This window comes from Xyrauchen texanus, chromosome 3 (genome assembly GCF_025860055.1).
Source record: "Xyrauchen texanus isolate HMW12.3.18 chromosome 3, RBS_HiC_50CHRs, whole genome shotgun sequence".
NCBI classification, from domain to species: domain Eukaryota; kingdom Metazoa; phylum Chordata; class Actinopteri; order Cypriniformes; family Catostomidae; genus Xyrauchen; species Xyrauchen texanus.
The window spans coordinates 38,639,181-38,657,783 of record NC_068278.1 but is presented as its reverse complement, the minus strand read 5'-3'; the positions used below and the strand labels follow the sequence as shown (position 1 = coordinate 38,657,783).

General features: G+C 37.4%; 2 protein-coding genes across 2 annotated transcripts; both read left to right on the top strand.

Moving 5' to 3' along the window:
* Positions 1-921: 921 nt before the first annotated feature.
* LOC127628971 (UDP-N-acetylglucosamine--dolichyl-phosphate N-acetylglucosaminephosphotransferase-like) lies at positions 922-5,653 on the top strand. Its single transcript, XM_052105975.1, has 9 exons — positions 922-1,755; positions 1,870-1,990; positions 2,199-2,412; positions 2,543-2,689; positions 3,612-3,696; positions 3,980-4,168; positions 4,426-4,513; positions 4,608-4,763; positions 4,942-5,653. Exons 1-9 carry the CDS (start codon positions 1,592-1,594, stop codon positions 5,005-5,007), a joined length of 1,230 nt encoding a protein of 409 aa, XP_051961935.1. The 5' UTR covers positions 922-1,591; the 3' UTR covers positions 5,008-5,653.
* A 634-nt stretch (positions 5,654-6,287) lies between these two features.
* On the top strand, positions 6,288-18,208 carry LOC127628002 (histone H4 transcription factor-like). Its single transcript, XM_052104654.1, has 10 exons — positions 6,288-6,395; positions 6,790-7,000; positions 8,021-8,250; positions 8,485-8,584; positions 9,181-9,333; positions 9,944-10,021; positions 10,216-10,336; positions 11,263-11,401; positions 14,589-14,713; positions 16,725-18,208. Exons 2-10 carry the CDS (start codon positions 6,832-6,834, stop codon positions 17,083-17,085), a joined length of 1,476 nt encoding a protein of 491 aa, XP_051960614.1. The 5' UTR covers positions 6,288-6,395; positions 6,790-6,831; the 3' UTR covers positions 17,086-18,208.
* The last annotated feature ends 395 nt before the right edge of the window (positions 18,209-18,603 follow it).

Genomic DNA, 18,603 nt, shown 5'->3' with positions numbered 1-18,603 from the left:
AAAATCTAAAATAAATATTTAATTACAATATCTGAAATGAGAATTAAATTTTAAACCATTTTTAAAAAGTTTGTTTTTATGATTTAACAGACGTCTGTTATTAAAATCAATTTACTGTTAACATACAACATGGACAATCACCCCCACCCAAAATTAACTGTAAATTGTCAAAATAAAATGCTTCGCTCAGGGCTTTGAACAGAATACGTAATATCTGCTCAGAGTCTTGTAACCACTACGAATGTTTTACAAATATTAGTTACGTTCAGTGTGCTTAAACATCTGGAAACGCACCGTTATTGCACAGAATACAGAATACTTTTTAGAAAGGCATAAATGTTGGTATGTAATCACTGTATGAAATAAATGCTATTATTTTTTGTTACTTTGTGATTTCAGAAACTGTAACATGGAGTAAAAAAATCATAGAATAGTTCAAATTACTACTCGGATATATATATATATATATATATATATATATATATATATATATATATATATATATATATATATATATATATATATATATATATATAGTATATATATTGAGGTGAACCACTATGCCACCATGAGGATTTCTGAACGCATTGGGAATTCCAAATTGGGGTGAAAAAACAAGTTTACATTATATGTTAATTTTATGTGGATAATATAATAAATAAAACAAATAATAATAACAAATAAATAATAATTATATATATATATATATATATATATATATATATATATATATATATATATATATATATATATATATATATATATATATATATATATATATATATATATATATATATATATATATTATTATTATTATTTGTTTTATTTATTTTTACTTCACGGAAATAGGACCTTTAATCTGCTCCTCTCTCGTTGGTTCCTATTGTGTTACAATTTAAATGTTTCGACTGAAACCTTGATGACAACAAATATATTTATACATTCTCTGATCAACGCTATCCTGAGCACTATAAAATCACATTATTTAGCTATTTTGCGCTTCAAATCTTTTAATTTCAGCCATACGAACAGCTTCTTAAAGTACAGAAAATAACAGAGTTGCATTTATGTAGGCAGTCGGCGGAGGGATTATGTTGACGGAAGTATACGTGGATTTGATGATGAGATCAGAGGCAAACCTCCAATGCAAACTGACATATATGTACCGTTTGGACGTTAAAGCTGCTTACATCGTGGCGATTATTTCCTAATAAACATGACTGATCGTTATTTGTGCTCTAGATTCTCTGTTACTTATCCGACTTTATAGAAATCTAGCTTTCAACACAAAGCCAAAACATAATGTTTATATACTGTAAACAGGTCGGTCGGTCGGTTTGAAGCGAAGCAAATGTAATTTATACTCGCGAGTACTTTCAATGATATCAAATAAACTTGTTCAGTTTATGACAGCTTCACTGTGGATATAAAACAAAAACTTAGTGAACGTTTGTGACATGAACTGAATGAATTTCATGCATTGGCAGATTGACAAATAGTATTTTATATATATATATATATATATATATATATATATATATATATATCTATAGTGTAGTAGTTATATAGTAGCTGTAGATCGAATTAGAACATGGAGAAAATGTCTCCTATTCCTGTTCTTCCTCTTATCATCAACTGTTGTATGTCTGCACTGGGGTGCATTGCAACAGTCAAGCTTATTCCAGCTTTTAAGGATCATTTCATATCTGCACGACTCTATGGCATGGACCTCAATAAAACAACAAAGAAAGAGGTGTAAGTGTTTTTGGGATTTTTCATTATTGTGCACATGGAGAACTGTATGCATTTTAATATGATGTCTGAAAGCTGACCTAGGCAATCACTATTTTTTCTGTCCTTACTGACCAGGCCAGAGTCTCAAGGTGTAATCAGTGGCACAGTCTTCCTCATCATCCTCTTCCTCTTCATTCCAGTCCCCTTCCTCAGTTGCTTTGTGGGAGAGCAATGTAAAGGGTTCCCTCACAACGAGGTGAGCACTGAATCCTGCTAAAACAATTGAATGTGCCTTTATAATAAACACATACAATAAAAACTCATAACATTGTTTTCAGATGAACATTTTAAGGTGTTTTAATAATAGGATTTTCCTGTCAGTTTTATCACATTTCTTTACTGACATTTCTTTCAAATGTGTTTTGTTTTTTCATTTTTCCTTCATCAATGATACGTCCATGTAGTTTGTGCAACTGATTGGTGCATTGTTGGCCATCTGCTGTATGATATTCCTGGGTTTTGCGGATGACGTGCTGAACCTGCGATGGAGACACAAGCTACTGCTGCCCACTATGGCCTCCCTACCTCTCCTCATGGTCTACTTCACTAACTTTGGCAACACCGTCATTGTCGTGCCCAAACCTTTCCGTGCCCTGCTGGGGATGCATCTGGACTTGGGTGAGTTTGACTGTCAGACAGTCTGATAAAATGCTTTGTGCTTGACAGAATGGGGGGTTATTGCCCTCTTGTTTTAAATGTAAGTTTTTTTTGTGATATTCTAAGCATTTGTTTATAAAATGTGTTTCAGGCATTCTTTATTATGTGTACATGGGAATGTTGGCTGTGTTCTGCACGAATGCCATCAACATCTTGGCTGGTATCAATGGCATTGAGTCAGGGCAGGCTCTCTTCATATCTGGCTCCATCATCCTCTTTAATTTATTGGAGCTCAATGGTGAGATAAAAGGCCAATTTCAACCAACGGCGCATTTGCTATTTAACCCTTCTGTTGCCTTAGGGTAATTTTTGACCCAGCGCAGGTAACGTATACGTTATAAATATTGCCGTTTTTGGTACTGGAACCAAATGTTGTGACTTTGTCAAGACTATTAAAACACACAATATAAAAAAAATTAACATTTATTTTTGTACATAATTGTTGAAGTGAAATGACTTTTTAATACCAATTGTTCCTTCCATTGTCTTAATGGGACAATTTTGACCCATATGGGAAAACCCAGTTGTGACCTTTCACCTTCTTACTTTCTGGATGTTATGCAGATTTAAATATTTTTTTGTACATGTATGAATCAAATTTGACAACAAAATATTTAAGATTTTGTCCATGCACACAAACACACACAGAGTATTTTTAACAGTTTTGAACAGGTAATATCTTAGTAAATAATTTAACTAACAAATTAGTGGGAAGGAATGGACATGCAAAGTTTGCCCATATTAAATGCTGGGAAAGGCAACAGAGATTCATTTGTAAAATTGGCATACACTAAAATTATAACTCTAAAATGTACACTGTTGATTTTGTACAAGAAGAATACATCAGAATTGTTGTGATATAGTTGAGATAATGTAAAATGCCTCAGTGTTTCTCATTTCTCATGTGTTCATCATTTCAGGTACAGTTTCTTAAGACAATAGGATGGTTAAATCCAAATCCCCCTTTTTTTTGGCTCCCAGATCTATATACAATGTCAGGAGAAAAAAAATTACTGGAAAGTAATCTTAATTTATAGTGGGTCAATTAAATAATTTTTTTAAAGGCTTGTGGATAATCACTGACATTTGTGGAGTGTAGCAATATACCTTAACATAAATTAACATTTCAGGATGTTCTTATAACTATTTTTGTCTTTCAGGTGATTACAGGGATGACCATATCTTCTCTTTGTACTTCATGATTCCCTTCTTCTTCACCACGTTAGCCCTCTTCTACCACAATTGGTTTGTTTAAAATCATGTTTTTAAGTATATTAAACACATTTCAATAAAAGATATTAAAAATCAAGCCTCTAAAACATTGAACTTATCAGAAAGTCTACAAATTCTATGCATATTTGTGTTCAAAAGTTACTCTTTTTGACAGTTATCTCACACCACAAATACAGATCCTAATCTTAACTATTAAATAAAGGAAAAAGAAAACAAGGCAACTATTTAAGAAACAACCAACTGGCACAAACTGCCTTTCATGATGCATGTTTTCTTTTTTAATACACCCCCTCAGGTACCCATCCTCAGTGTTCGTGGGAGACACTTTCTGTTACTTTGCTGGAATGACGTTTGCAGTGGTTGGAATTCTCGGCCATTTCAGCAAGACCATGCTGCTTTTCTTCATCCCCCAAATCATCAACTTCATTTACTCTCTGCCTCAACTTTTTCACATCATTCCCTGCCCCAGACATCGCCTGCCAAGGTGGGTTAGCTTAGAAATATTTTTTGTATCATGCATTTAATATCTCAGACTAATAGTTTATTTGGAAAAGTATTTTCTAAGGCTGAACACTCAACAAAGAAAGGGTTAGATCACTAACTTGCTCTTGAATCAGAACACTTGATGTCTTCTGAACTGTGGTCAAGTAATTTTTTCTCCGTGTGTTCATTGTTATCAGTTACTTATAAGTGCATGCAATATGGATAGTATTTAAACCGCCTGACCTCTTATTAATGCAGGTTACAGTCAGACACAGGAAAGCTTGGCATGAGCTACTCCAAGTTCAAACAGAAGGACCTAGGCAAATTAGGGCAACTTATTCTAAAGGTAAAAACACATGCCATCATCAGTATTTCAACAAAAGATGTTGATCTAAAAAAACATCCTACTTAAAATCACTGTCACGCACAATGTCCTGCAGGTGGCAGAAATGCTATGGCTTCTGGATTTGCATAGGGGCCAGGAGGGAGATGATGAGTTTATTGAGTGCAACAACATGACCCTTATCAACCTGGTACTGAAATTTCTGGGACCTACACATGAGAGAACACTGACTACAATCATGCTGTTGATACAGGTGGGCCTACATTATAAATCCCTTTAAAATGGGTTTGAGCCAGGAAAGGGGAGATATTGATCCCTACAGACTCACTGTCAATGTATGAGCAAGCATCTATTAGATCATTATCATCAGTGTTATGTATGATATAACTGTTGTTTTGGTGAGATTAAATAATGAAAGATATCTTTCACAGGTCTTGGGGAGTGCCTTGGCATTTGGAATCCGGTATCACCTTGTGCGTCTTTTCTATGATGTCTAGACCCATCGAGCTCAATGTGTAAAATCCCAAGAGACTTCACAGTTTGTTGCTTCCATATGGAAACAACCATAGTCGCCCGACTAAAAGATTTGTTATAATGATCGCTAAACTACCTGTCCTCTATAAACTGTTGGATCTTATTAGAGTACTGTGTATTTCATCTACTCTGTCAATACATTTGCATGTGAAGGGTCAGTCTACACATATGTCCATAATTCAAAATGGACTTGAAACTTCTGTAGATTATGGACAACATGTATTTGCCTTTCTGTAAGAAATAACAGCAGTCTGGGGGGACCTGAAAATATAGGCCTCTGATTTGGAATGTGGTTGAATGGTTCAATTCAGGGATAATTTAGGCAGTTGGGGGAATTTTTAAGAAAATCACTGAAAGATTACTTGATAAATGCATTTTATATATTTTTCTGTCAGATCTAATGTTATGCCTTTGACTCATTTGAATAAACCAATGTGACAATGGACACACTGGCCTCTGGGATGGCAAATGAGTGTCTCTGAAAATATTATGTATGTACTGCTCTGTACTTTGACCTGTAATCAAACAACCCACATTAATTATATTCCATAGCTTTCATTTAACAGACACTGATGTGATTTGACAACATAATGACACATTCTTTAAGGTTTTTTGGTGTGACAATTAAAAAAAAAAAAAAGACTACACTGTCCTTATCCACATAAAATGAACATATAATGTAAACTTGTTTTTTCACGCCAATTTGGAATTCCCAATTCGCTCGAAATCCTCATGGTGGCATAGTGGTTCACCTCAATCTGGGTGGCGGAGGACGAATCTCAATTGCCTCCTTGTCTGAGACTGTCAATCAGCGCATCTTATCACGACTTGTTGAGTGCCTTACCGCAGAGACCTAGACTATTTTCTGCTGCATCCATGCACAACTCACCACGCGCCCCACCGAGAGCGAGAACCACATTATAGCAACCACGTTAACCTAACGTGACTCTACCCACCCTAGCAGACAGGTGTTTGCGACTCCAAGAGGAAAGATAAACTATGTTTGTCTTTCCTCTGTGAATAATACTGACGACCCTTTAAAGTAATGCTACAAGTATTATGTGAGATAGTTTATGCGATATCAGTCAGCTTCGCAGTTATCTGCAATTAAAATTAAAGTGTGTGGCAGGGCTACGACGTATTTATTTATTTTAGGTATACATTTGTTCGAGTAAATTGAGTGGCGGAACATTTGAACAGGTTACGATGTCCGGCGGAATGATCATTTCGACGTACCACATAGGTGTAATTTGACTGGTTGAGATTTGAAGAGACGGCGCAAAGGTGATTTCTGATTGGTTTAGTTGTTTCGTGCGATGAAGTAAGGAAATGTTAGAAGTATCGTCAAAAGGTGAGTTGTTTATCAAACGTTTTAACAACATTCGAATTTTTCCAGCACAAAAAATCCCCAGTGAATGACTATGCTAACCCATAGCCAACAAATAGCAACCAGTCAACAAAACGGAGGCAAAATATGAAGTTATCTTATTGTTTCGCTAAATAGCTATTTCTGATACTAGGTTAGAACTGTGGCTATAATCCACTAGCTTTGCATTTACTTAGTAAGAAGTTTGCATGTGATATTTAATAATTTAGGCGCTGTTCATTTATCATGGAAGCTTGTCGCGTATTGCAGTTAGAAACAAGCTGACAGCTATGGTAGACGGATAGCAAGTTGTGTTGTTTTGTTTTTTGTCATTTGGTGTCATTATACATCTTACATGTTATTTTACGCTATCTTTCAGAGTTCTGGAGGACCACACACAGCGCTTTACATTTAGTGGTGCATGATGCCCTCCTCCGGCAAGCGCGCCCCGCGTAGAGAGGAGCTGCTGCTGGAACTGGCGTGCGAGTGGGGCTCGTGTCAGGAGACTTTTGAAAGGATGCAGGAGTTCTGCCAGCATGTGGAGCAACATTATAAAGCTACAGTAGAATGTGAGAACTCGGATTTACCAGGTGCGTCCTACACACCCCATAAGTTAATAACTACATTATTGCTATTTCTGCTTTTCAAACAGCTATACCTTATTTATACAGTATATATAAACGATGAGGATCTCTATTAGACTGACAGGCGTCATCAAACTTGAATACATTCATTTACAGTAATTACAAATATTAAAGGTAAAAACATCCTAATTAATATAAATGAATTGAAAACCATGGCAAATGCAGTATTTAGATACATTATTGAGTGATGAATCAGAATCTGTGTATATGGCATCAGCTAAGAGAGGCTCGCACACTTACTTTTTGCTCCATAAATTCTAAAGAAAATCCTTATGATGGTCAAAACTTTAACAACTAGCCTACATGGTTATTTATTAAATATCACATTTGGAGCATAAAGCAAGCATGCAAGCCTCTTTTCTCACAGTTGATGCAATAAATAATGTGACATAGAAAACATTGATGGATTGTTTTTTCAGTGTTGGGATCCAATTACAAAGTAATTCGTTAATGTAATATAATTATTTTTAGTCATAAAAATAGCGTAATGTATTATATTTTAAATTCTTGTAATCAGATTACAGTTACTGACCTGCAATGAAAGTAAGTACTTTTAAGTCCATTACTTGTGCCAAAGTAATATGTATAATACATTTAAAATGTGAATTCATATGTTTGTCTGTTAGCGTTTCTGTGACAGCTGAAGGGTGGAGATATAGGAGTTTCTTGAATTTGAGCAGAAAACCAAAAACTTTTGTTGGAAATGTGATTTAGAAGGTAACATAATTAGTAATGTGATTTCTTTTTAGATGAAGTAATCGGATTACAATTTTAAAGAAGTAATTGGTCATTTGTAGTTGATTAATTATTTTGAGTAATTTACCCAGCACTGTTTTTTCCAACAAACCCAGTTTTGTTTTTTGGACAAAATGGCTTGTTACAGGAAAGTTCTCCAATACTGGATGACAGTGCTGTTCTATATTGTAGGCCAAGCATTTATTTCATGTCTGCCTGCATGTTTTACAGAAGAGGAGCATAACTGTCTGTGGCGAGCCTGTGGCTTCTGCTCAGTGGAAGGTGATGGGGAGCTTCTTAGACATATGTTCTTCCATTGTTACCACACCAAGTTGAAGCAGTGGGGAATTGCTATACTCAAGGGCCACAGCGAAATGGGCACCTGCTCGGTCGGCCTCCACACCTGCAACATTGTTCCTGAGGTCCAAGAGAACTTCCTCTGTCTTTGGGAGCACTGCGAGGTAAGGAGGAAATTCTGTTGTGTCGAGGTTGTGGCAAATCATGTTCCTTTATTGTAGATCTTTTAGTCAAATAAGGGAATAAAATCTTAGGTGTGTTTGTGTGAGGAAATAAGGATGTGGGATAAATGGAGTCCACATCTTATTGTATTATTATCTGTATTCTGTTTGTCAATGCCATAGTTGTCTATTTAAAAAGAGATAAATGACTCCGCTGATAATTGTTCATGTGTTCAGATGTCTATGGATAATCCAGAGTGGTTTTACAGACATGTAGAGATGCATGCCCACTGTCTCGAAGCTAATGAAGAGAGTGTGTTGTTCTGTGGCTGGAAAGGTAAGAAATGACTGTCCTAAAATTATGCATTAAGGGGTTACAATTGTGATAAAAATTGTGCGCTGAAAGCAGAATATGAATGAATATCAGTTATTCTTTCATGAAGTCCAGACTTTGTAGACAGTACAGCTGTAAGGTACACTACGTGTTTTTTTTGTTGTTTTTTTTTAAGTTTTACACCTAAAGAATTTACTTTTTACAAATATTGTGTATTTAAAATGATGTACATTCACTTGAGCGCTCTGGAATTGGTGCGAGCAGCAGAGAGGCTAATGCTTTTGAATTGGTTGTTTGAGAAGATGAATAAAAGTAACTGAATAATGTATTTACTTAATATATTTCATTTCATTCAATGAGCCTGCTTTGAATGTTACCACTATCAGCTTAGCTTACGTCAGAACTTTTTGCATTACTGCATATAATTTCATAAATCTTTTGGAAGCCATATTTATACTACCTGTTAGAGGAAACTCTTGAAATAATAGACATTGAGCATCTTCAATGTCAAATGTTGCAGAACGGTTTAGACTCCATATCATGATTTAAAAGACTCTTTTGAGAAGACATTCCCTTTCACACTCCTTTTGCCTTTATAGATTGTGAGGCCTCTTTCAAGGGCAGGTTTAAGTTGCGAGAGCACATGCGTAGTCACACGCAGGAAAAGCTGGTGGCATGTCCTACCTGCGGAGGAATGTTTGCCAACAACACCAAGTTCTTTGACCACATTCGACGACAGACCTCCATAGAAGGTGAAATAGTTTGTATATTTATATATACATACATACATGTATATAAACATACAGTACTGTGCAAAAGTCTTAAGATGTTTCACAAAAACCTTTGTCTTAAGATTGTTAAAAAGATAAGAATAGAAGAACAGGGAGCCCTGCAAGAGATGTCATGTCCTCCACAATGCCCCCCAGTGAACATTGTGTCAGTCTGAGATTACATAAAGAGATGGACGCAATTGAGACAGCCTAAATAAATAAAAAAAACTAGTGAATTCTCCAAGAAGCTTTGAACATCCTATCTGCCAACAACCAAGAACAACTGTGTCCAGGTGTGCCTAGGAAAATTGGTCTTGCCTAGGGTATCACACCAAATATTGATATCACTTTTTATGTTTACTGGACTTTGTATGACATTAAGTGATAAATTAAAACTATTTATGTCATTATTTTTGAAGACATCCTCGCTATGCAACATTTTTCATAAGTGCCTAAAACTTTTGCACAGTACTGTATATAATATTTATATATGTATGTATGTGTGTGTATACATGTATTTATTTATATTTATGTATATTCATATTTATATCAGACTTAAATTGTTAAATCATGCATATTTGTTTGTGTGTAGGTCAAAGATTTCAATGTTCTCATTGCTCTAAACGTTTTGCCACTGAGAGGCTGCTGAGAGACCACATGAGGAACCATGGTATGGGTATTTTTATATGTTGTGTCGTAAAGGTTGTACTTTGCACTTCTATAGTGATCAAGTTCTGCTTTTTCTTGGAAAGTTGTCATAATCAGTATGTAATCTGTAGCAATGTTCAGATCAATAGTCTTTACTATCTTGAAAGGAGTGACCTATTTGTTCTAATGATGGGTTTCTCCGTTCTGTGTTCAAAGTTAACCATTATAAATGTCCACTGTGTGATATGACCTGTCCATCACCCTCCTCACTGAGAAACCACATAAAGTTTCGCCATTCCAACGAGAAGCCCTACAGCTGTGACTACTGCGAGTACAGGTGAGATTATTTCACATACTGCAGTAAATTGCTGAAAGGAGTAGTTCACCCAAAAAATAAAAAATTAAAAGTTCTCATAATTTACTCACCTTTATTATATGCCATGATGGAATACTCTATTCTGATTGGTCAGTTGCACCATCTTGTGGTCTGATATGGCTAAGTAACATCTGCACATTGAGATGTATCAGACCGGTCATCCGGGTATTGCGAGTCATCTTTTCTGCAGTCATGTAATAGGCTGGATAATGAGGAGGCAGACATGCATTTTCAAAAAATAAACAACAGAACTCTGATGCTACCGGAGGTGCAAATCAGCTGTTCAGCAATTATTTCTTCTTACATAATTACATAATTTCAATGCAAATATTTGATGTCCATTTATTTATTTACTTGGTTAGTAGCAGTGTAACAATGCTTTGAATTGAGGTCCTGATCACCATGTCGTGGTTTATTTTAATAATAACAACCGGCTGAGAACTGGCTCTGTCTCCTGTGGAACACAAAGATATCTGCATCAAAGATATTTTGATGCAGATACGAGGTGTTTTTTTCCATACAATGTAAATTGATTGGATCCAACACTTTCAAGCTCCAAAAAGGTTAAAAGGTAATATAACTGAGGTGGTTTAATCCATGTCATCTGAAGCGATTCAGTCAGTTTTGTGTGAGAAATGAACAAATTCATTATAAATCTTCTTCTGCATTCTTCTTGGCATGATCATGAGTTAAAAGGGTGGTAAATGATGAGAGAATTATCATTTTTGGGTGAGCTATTCATTTATTTATCACTGGCAGTGGTTTGTAAACCTTGAAATACCATATTTATAATTTTTTAGCTTGCTATAAAATTACAGGTGCTAGCATTTTAGACATGTTTGGTTAGGACATCATTGTCTGTCTGTCTGTGTGGGTGTGGTTTTCAGCTGTAAAAACCTGATAGACCTGCGGAAGCATTTAGACACACACAGCAGTGAGCCAGCATATCGATGCGACTTCCCTGACTGTAACTACTCCACCCGCTCTCTTTACTCAATCAAGAACCACTACAAACGCATTCATGAGGTGAGCCAATCGGAATACGGCAGCCACATTCATATCTACATACACTCACCTAAAGGATTATTAGGAACACCATACTAATACTGTGTTTGACCCCCTTTCGCCTTCAGAACTGCCTTAATTCTACGTGGCATTGATTCAACAAGGTGCTGAAAGCGTTCTTTAGAAACGTTGGCCCATATTGATAGGATAGCATCTTGCAGTTGATGGAGATTTGTGGGATGCACATCCAGGGCACGAAGCTCCCGTTCCACCACATCCCAAAGATGCTCTATTGGGTTGAGATCTGGTGACTGTGGGGGCCATTTTAGTACAGTGAACTCATTGTCATGTTCAAGAAACCAATTTGAAATGATTCAAGCTTTGTGACATGGTGCATTATCCTGCTGGAAGTAGCCATCAGAGGATGGGTACATGGTGGCCATAAAGGGATGGACATGGTCAGAAACAATGCCCAATTGGCACTAAGGGGCCTAAAGTGTGCCAAGAAAACATCCCCCACACCATTACACCACCACCACCAGCCTGCACAGTGGTAACAAGGCATGATGGATCCGTGTTCTCATTCTGTTTACGCCAAATTCTGACTCTACCATCTGAATGTCTCAACAGAAATCGAGACTCATCAGACCAGGCAACATTTTTCGAGTCTTCAACTGTCCAATTTTGGTGAGCTCTTGCAAATTGTAGCCTCTTTTTCCTATTTGTAGTGGAGATGAGTGGTACCCGGTGGGGTCTTCTGCTGTTGTAGCCCATCAGCCTCAAGGTTGTGCGTGTTGTGGCTTCACAAATGCTTTGCTGCATACCTCGGTTGTAACGAGTGGTTATTTCAGGCAAAGTTGCTCTTCTATCAGCTTGAATCAGTCGGCCCATTCTCCTCTGACCTCTAGCATCAACAAGGCTTTTTCGCCCACAGGACTGCCACATACTGGATGTTCTTCCCTTTTCACACCATTCTTTGTAAACCCTAGAAATGGTTGTGCGTGAAAATCCCAGTAACTGAGCAGATTGTGAAATACTCAGACCGGCCCGTCTGGCACCAACAACCATGCCACGCTCAAAATTGCTTAAATCACCTTTCTTTCCCATTCTGACATTCAGTTTGGAGTTCAGGAGCTTGTCTTGACCAGGACCACACCCCTAAATGCATTGAAGCAACTGCCATGTGATTGGTTGATTAGATAATTGCATTAATGAGAAATTGAACAGGTGTTTCTAATAATCCTTTAGGTGAGTGTATGATCAACCAACTAGAAAAGGACAACACAATACATATAAAAAAAATAGCTCAGCTAGTCAAAAAATGACAGCTCTTTAAGCACGAGGTGTCATCTCAAAAGTACGACAACTGAATTACAAAAAGTTTTATGTATAAATTTTACTGTAGGCACATATTGTGCTTCTACCAACAGATTAATTAATTAGTTTGTTAAAATGTAAACAGGCAAACGTAACATATTTTATAGACTGTCATTGAAGAATATAACTGTTGTAATAATAATGTTTGATCTCTAATAAATGATATAATGTGTAAAGATCCATTGAGACATAGCATCATGCAGCAGCACAGTATACAGGTATACATAATAAAAGTATAACATTACAAAAAGTGAGTCACGGCAAAAAAAGTTACAGTGTGAACATATATGAAAACAAATATGAAGCTAATGGAATTTACATTGTAACAAATAAACTCAGCAAAAAAAGAAATATCCCTTTTTCAGGACACTGTATTTTAAAGATAATTTTGTAAAAATCCAAATAACTTTTAAACCCTTAACAATAAAGATCTGTAAACAAAGTTTTCATGCTTGTTCAATGAACCATAACCAATTAATGAACATGCACCTGTGGAATGGTCATTAAGACACTAACAGCTTACAGAAGGTAGGCAATTAAGGTCACTGTTATAAAAACTTAAGACACTAAAGAGACCTTTCTACTGACTTTGAAAAACACCAAAAGAAAGATGCCCAGGGTCCCTGCAATCTGCGTGAACGTGCCTTAGGCATGCTGCATGGAGGCATGAGGACTGCAGATGTGGCAATAAATTGCAATGTCTGTACTGTGGGACACCTAAGACAGCACTACAGGGAGACAGGAAGGACAGCTGATCGTCCTTGCTGTGGCAGACCATGTGTTACAACACCTGTACAGGATCGGTACATCCGAATATCACACATACAGGACAGGTACAAGATGGCAACAACAACTGCCCGAGTTACACCAGGAATCCACAATCCCTCCATCAGTGCTCAGACTGTCCGCAAAGGGCTTGTAGGCCTGTTGTAAACAGGTCCTTACCAGACATCACCGGACGCAACATCGCCTATAGGCACAAACCCACATTTGCTGGACCAGACAAGACTGGCAAAAAGTGCTCTTCTCTGACGAGTCGCGGTTTGTCTCACCAGGGGTGACGGTCGGACTTGCGTTTATCATCAAAGGAATGAGCGTTACACCGAGGCCTGTACTTTGGAGCGGAATTGATTTGGAGGTGGAGGGTCCGTCATGGTCTGGGGTGGTGTGTCACAGCATCATCGGACTGAGCTTGTTGTCATCTCAATGCTCTGCGTTACAGGGAATACATGCTCCTCCCTCATGTGGTACCCTTCCTGCAGGCTCCTCCTGTCATGACCCTCCAGCACGACAATGCCACCAGCCATACTGCTCGTTCTGTGTGTGATTTCCTGGAAGACAGGAATGCCAGTGTTCTGCCATGGCCAGGGAAGAGCCCGGATCTCAATCCCATTGAGCATGTCTGGGATCGGAGTGTGAAGGCTAGGGCCATTCCCCCCAGAAATGTCTGGGAACTTGCAAGTGTCTTGGTGGAAGAGTGGGGTGCAGTCCATGAGGAGGAGATGCACTGCAGTACTTAATGCAGCTGGTGGCCACACTAGATACTGATTGTTACTTTTGATATTGACCCCCCCTTCATTTAGGGACACATTATTCCATTTCTGTTAGTCACATGTCTGTGAAACTTGTTCAGTTTATGTCTTAGTTGTTGAATCTTTTTATGTTCATACAAATATTTACACGTGTTAAATTTGTTGAAAATAAAAGCAGTTGAAAGTGAGACATTTTTTTTTTTTTTTTTTTTTGCTGAGTTTATATGGTGACTCATATTCTGCTTATATCTTCAAAGCAGTTAAGTACGTTAATGTGCTGTTTTGCATTGTACATTTAGGGAGATTACACTCCTCGCTATAAGTGCCACGTGTGTGAGCAGTGTTTCACCCGGGGGAACAATCTCACTGCCCACCTACGCAAGAAACATCAGTTCAAATGGCCCTCAGGACACCCCAGATTCAGGTATGAAGACTTACTCCATTGTTTTACTCTCACAAAGCCAAACTTTTGACTTCAGACATAATGTCTGGTCTACTTAGCAGCTTATTCTGTCCATTTAAGGTGCAACCACACTAGATTTTGTGTAAGTGGAAATCCAAGCTCATGTGAAGAATTTTGGTGTACGATGATGACCTGCGAATTCACAGACCAGAAACTCTTTTGACCAATAGAGGATCTAAATATTGTATTGCTCAATGAAAAGAATACAAACTTGCATGGTTTTGCCATTTTGCGGGAAAGTATGATATATTTGAACACTTTGTATTCATTATATCTTGTTATACCACAGGGCTGTTGAATGCTTGATTCTAAATGGTTGACAGAGGTTTGAAGGTGTGCAATTATTTTATTTTAGTAAACGCACAGCGAAGTACCATGTCTTGACTGCAACAGTTCCATTTCACTTTGCCAAATTATTTCAGTTATTTCACAGAGCAGTAAATGCTACCACTAGGGATGCTCGATCAGGATTTTTACAGCCGATAGCGATCACCGATCTTCATTTCACCTGATCGGCTGATACCGATCATTTCACCTTTTATCAGGATCTCTGTGTTAACTGGCTATATGTAAGCTTTTTGCACACTGTCACTATTAATTAAATTTTCCTCTTAACTGTAAAAACACTTTGCGGATAAAAACAGTAAAAAAACAGACTTTAAATTAAGTATAGGCTAACAAAAAATTCTCTGAATGTATATTTATATTTATATTTATATATATATATAAGTTGGATGATGGTATTAATAGTTTATTTTTCAATTGTTGCTGCTTGAACTTTAATGAGGGAAAAACGTGCTCTCTCATGAGCGCAAGAGAAGAAAGATTGCATGTTTCTTGACTCTACGGGTGCTCCAATTGTTTATGCCTTTTAATTGGGAGGTATTTAGTAAAGATCTTTGAATTACACATCTTGTATCTCACATTATTACTGAGATGCCTATGCCAGATGGAAGCTGCTGCCTTGAACGATAATAAGGACCATTTCACAGCTCACATTGTTTTCCCTTTGCTTGTCGTGTGTGAAACGCCACATTAACAGTACACAAATTTTTCATATTCGTCATACCTCTCCCACTGCCATCCTGCTAAAGTCTTAAAGAAGCAACGCATCTTATGCAACATGAGCGATCGGTTTATGTGATCGGCAAAATTACAGATCACAGATAGAGTCATAGGACATGAATATTGGCAGATCGATTGGAGCATCCCTATCTACCACAGCAAAATGACCAAATAAAACAAAGACATTGGTTAAATAAGTTGTAGAAGAATGACAAACAGTGTTGATAATATCCTATTACATTTTATTTTACCTTTATTACAATTTTTGTTGAAAAGCAACCTTGCGCTCCCTCTCGCTCTCTTTCACTCTCAGCCACATTCACACACACTCACAAACACTACCACGCTGCTGTTGAGAGGTATGTAAACTTGAATCGTGGCGATTTGAAACGATGACAAAAGTTACAGCAAACAGAGGAAGGCTCACACGTGACCTCTGTTTCTGTTTTTCTCTCTCTCGCTTGCACACACACTCGCATAGATAAAACCATGAGCGACGTGTTAAGGTGTGGTAACCGTGGTATAAACCGAATAATTGACTCCAGCCCATTGAATTATCAAAAAATATTGCACACTCAACTTTTAAAAAATTCAACAGTCCGTAACCAATTGTTCCTTACTAATTAGAGCATAGAGCATTACATCAGATCCTGTTGCCGATATTCATTGCACACTCAAGTAATATTTTCAGCACACCTTTAGACAGGAGGCCATTTGAACAAAGCCAGCCAATCACATTGAAGCTTTTGAATTTAGACATCTGTTGTCAATTTTATGTACAATGTGCGTATGTGCAATCTGTCATTCTCTTATGAAGTTTTTGTTGTAATTTAGGTTTGTTTTCATGACCAATATCCTCAACCTAACTAACAATAAATTCCATTGAACCATCTAATTGTCCTCTCAGATATAAAGCGCATGAAGATGGGTTTATGCGACTGCAGCTAATCCGTTATGAGAGTGTGGAGCTGACAGAGCAGCTGATGCGGGAGCGGCAGGGGGAGGGGGACAGCAGTGAGTCCACCCCACGGGACCTCCAGCCTGGTGAAGAACCGGAGGAGACTGGGCCCGTCAGCACCATGGGTGGAAATACAGAGGCAGGAATAAGAAAAGCAGCAGCAGAGGACTGCAGGACACAGGGAAATGGAGAAAGTGTGCTCCTGGTATTGACAGCAGGAACATCCTCAGAGACTGACTCTACAAGGGAGGAGTCAGTGATGCGTCAACTGCAGGACACCGCCCAACAGTTGGGCATGGAGGTGGTCTAACTCCGCCTCTGATTATTGGAATTCCCTAATACTGCTATATCAGACATTAGAAAGACGTTAGGACATGCCTACTAACTCTTTGATGAAATTCACTTTACTATGAAACTAACAGGGGACCAAAGCTGGGCTTGAGTGTTCTAGGATTTTGTCATGCTGAGTGAGATCCATAAACCCAACACTGAACAGAAAAGATGAATTTCTAAATTGCAAGTTGGCTCTGGTGATGTACTTGAGTTTGTGTGTGTGTGTTTGTGTGTGTGTTTGTGTGTGTGTGAGAGAGAGAGAGAGAGAGAGATAGGAAATCTGTTTAATCCTACTGAAAAATGTAATCAGCTTTGTTTGACTCTCCTGGTTTAGTCTTAAGCCTCAGTGACACTTGACTTCAAGTACGCTAACTTATTTCCGACATCGCAACGAACCAGGATTTGTCATGCTTGAGGGCTTCTTGTTTAATAAATAAATAATAAGTCACAAATAATAATATATTATAAATGTTATAATATACCCTCTATTCACTTTCCAGCAACAATAGAAACATGCAGCTTTAAAATATGTATTCTTTGAATTGAGCTAAGTGGTAAGGGTCCAAAATTGTAATCTTTTATTCGTCATACATCTTCTCGTCATCCAAATTCGCAAGTTAGAATTTGCTAAACTTTTGCTTGAACGTTTCTCCATGAGCTTGCATTACCGATCTCGCACGTTCTGCATTTAAATGGGAGTGAATAGAGCTCGAAGTCTAGTCTGACCGCCCCTGAAGGGAGGACTAGTTTCAGTATAGTATAGTTTTATACAAGAAGACTATTTTCTCTTGTTTTAAAGGTTTAATTGGAAGTGCACTTGAACTACTGTTTAATTTATTTTTCAACTTTTTTTATTGACCGCAGTTTATGGTCATGCCAATCTGTTGATGTTTCCATTTCTATAGTATATTTAAAATGGATTCATGGGTTTTTTGTCTCCTTTAAAATAGTTTTGGCCTCCATTAAGATAAGTCTCTTACAGAAGACTTTTGTTGTTCGTCATTGAGTCTTAATAATTTAATTGAGAAGGAAGAATTCATTTAAAGCAACCCGACTCACATGAATGGCCTAATTTGATTTGTAATAAACAATGATATTCATTTCAGTAAATTGTTGTCCTCTTTTGTTTTTCTCCAATTTGAATTAACTTGCAAACAGTATATCATTCATGTGTTTGTACAAACTAGTGTGTGTGTGTGTGTGTGTGTGTGTGTACGTACACACACACACACAGTACTTAAAAACAACACTAATTCTCCTAGGTACAACTGGACACAGTTTTTCTTTGTTGGCAGATAGGATGTTCCAAGCTTCTTGGAGAATTCACCACCGATCTTCTAACTATTTAGGTCTCAATTGCTTCTGTCTCTTCATGTAATCCCAGACTGACTAAATGTTCAGTTGGGGGCTCTGTGGTGGCCATGCCATTTGTTGCAGGGCTCCTTGTTATTCTATTTTATTTGCAAAAGTAATGTTTAGGAGTCTAAAATCTACA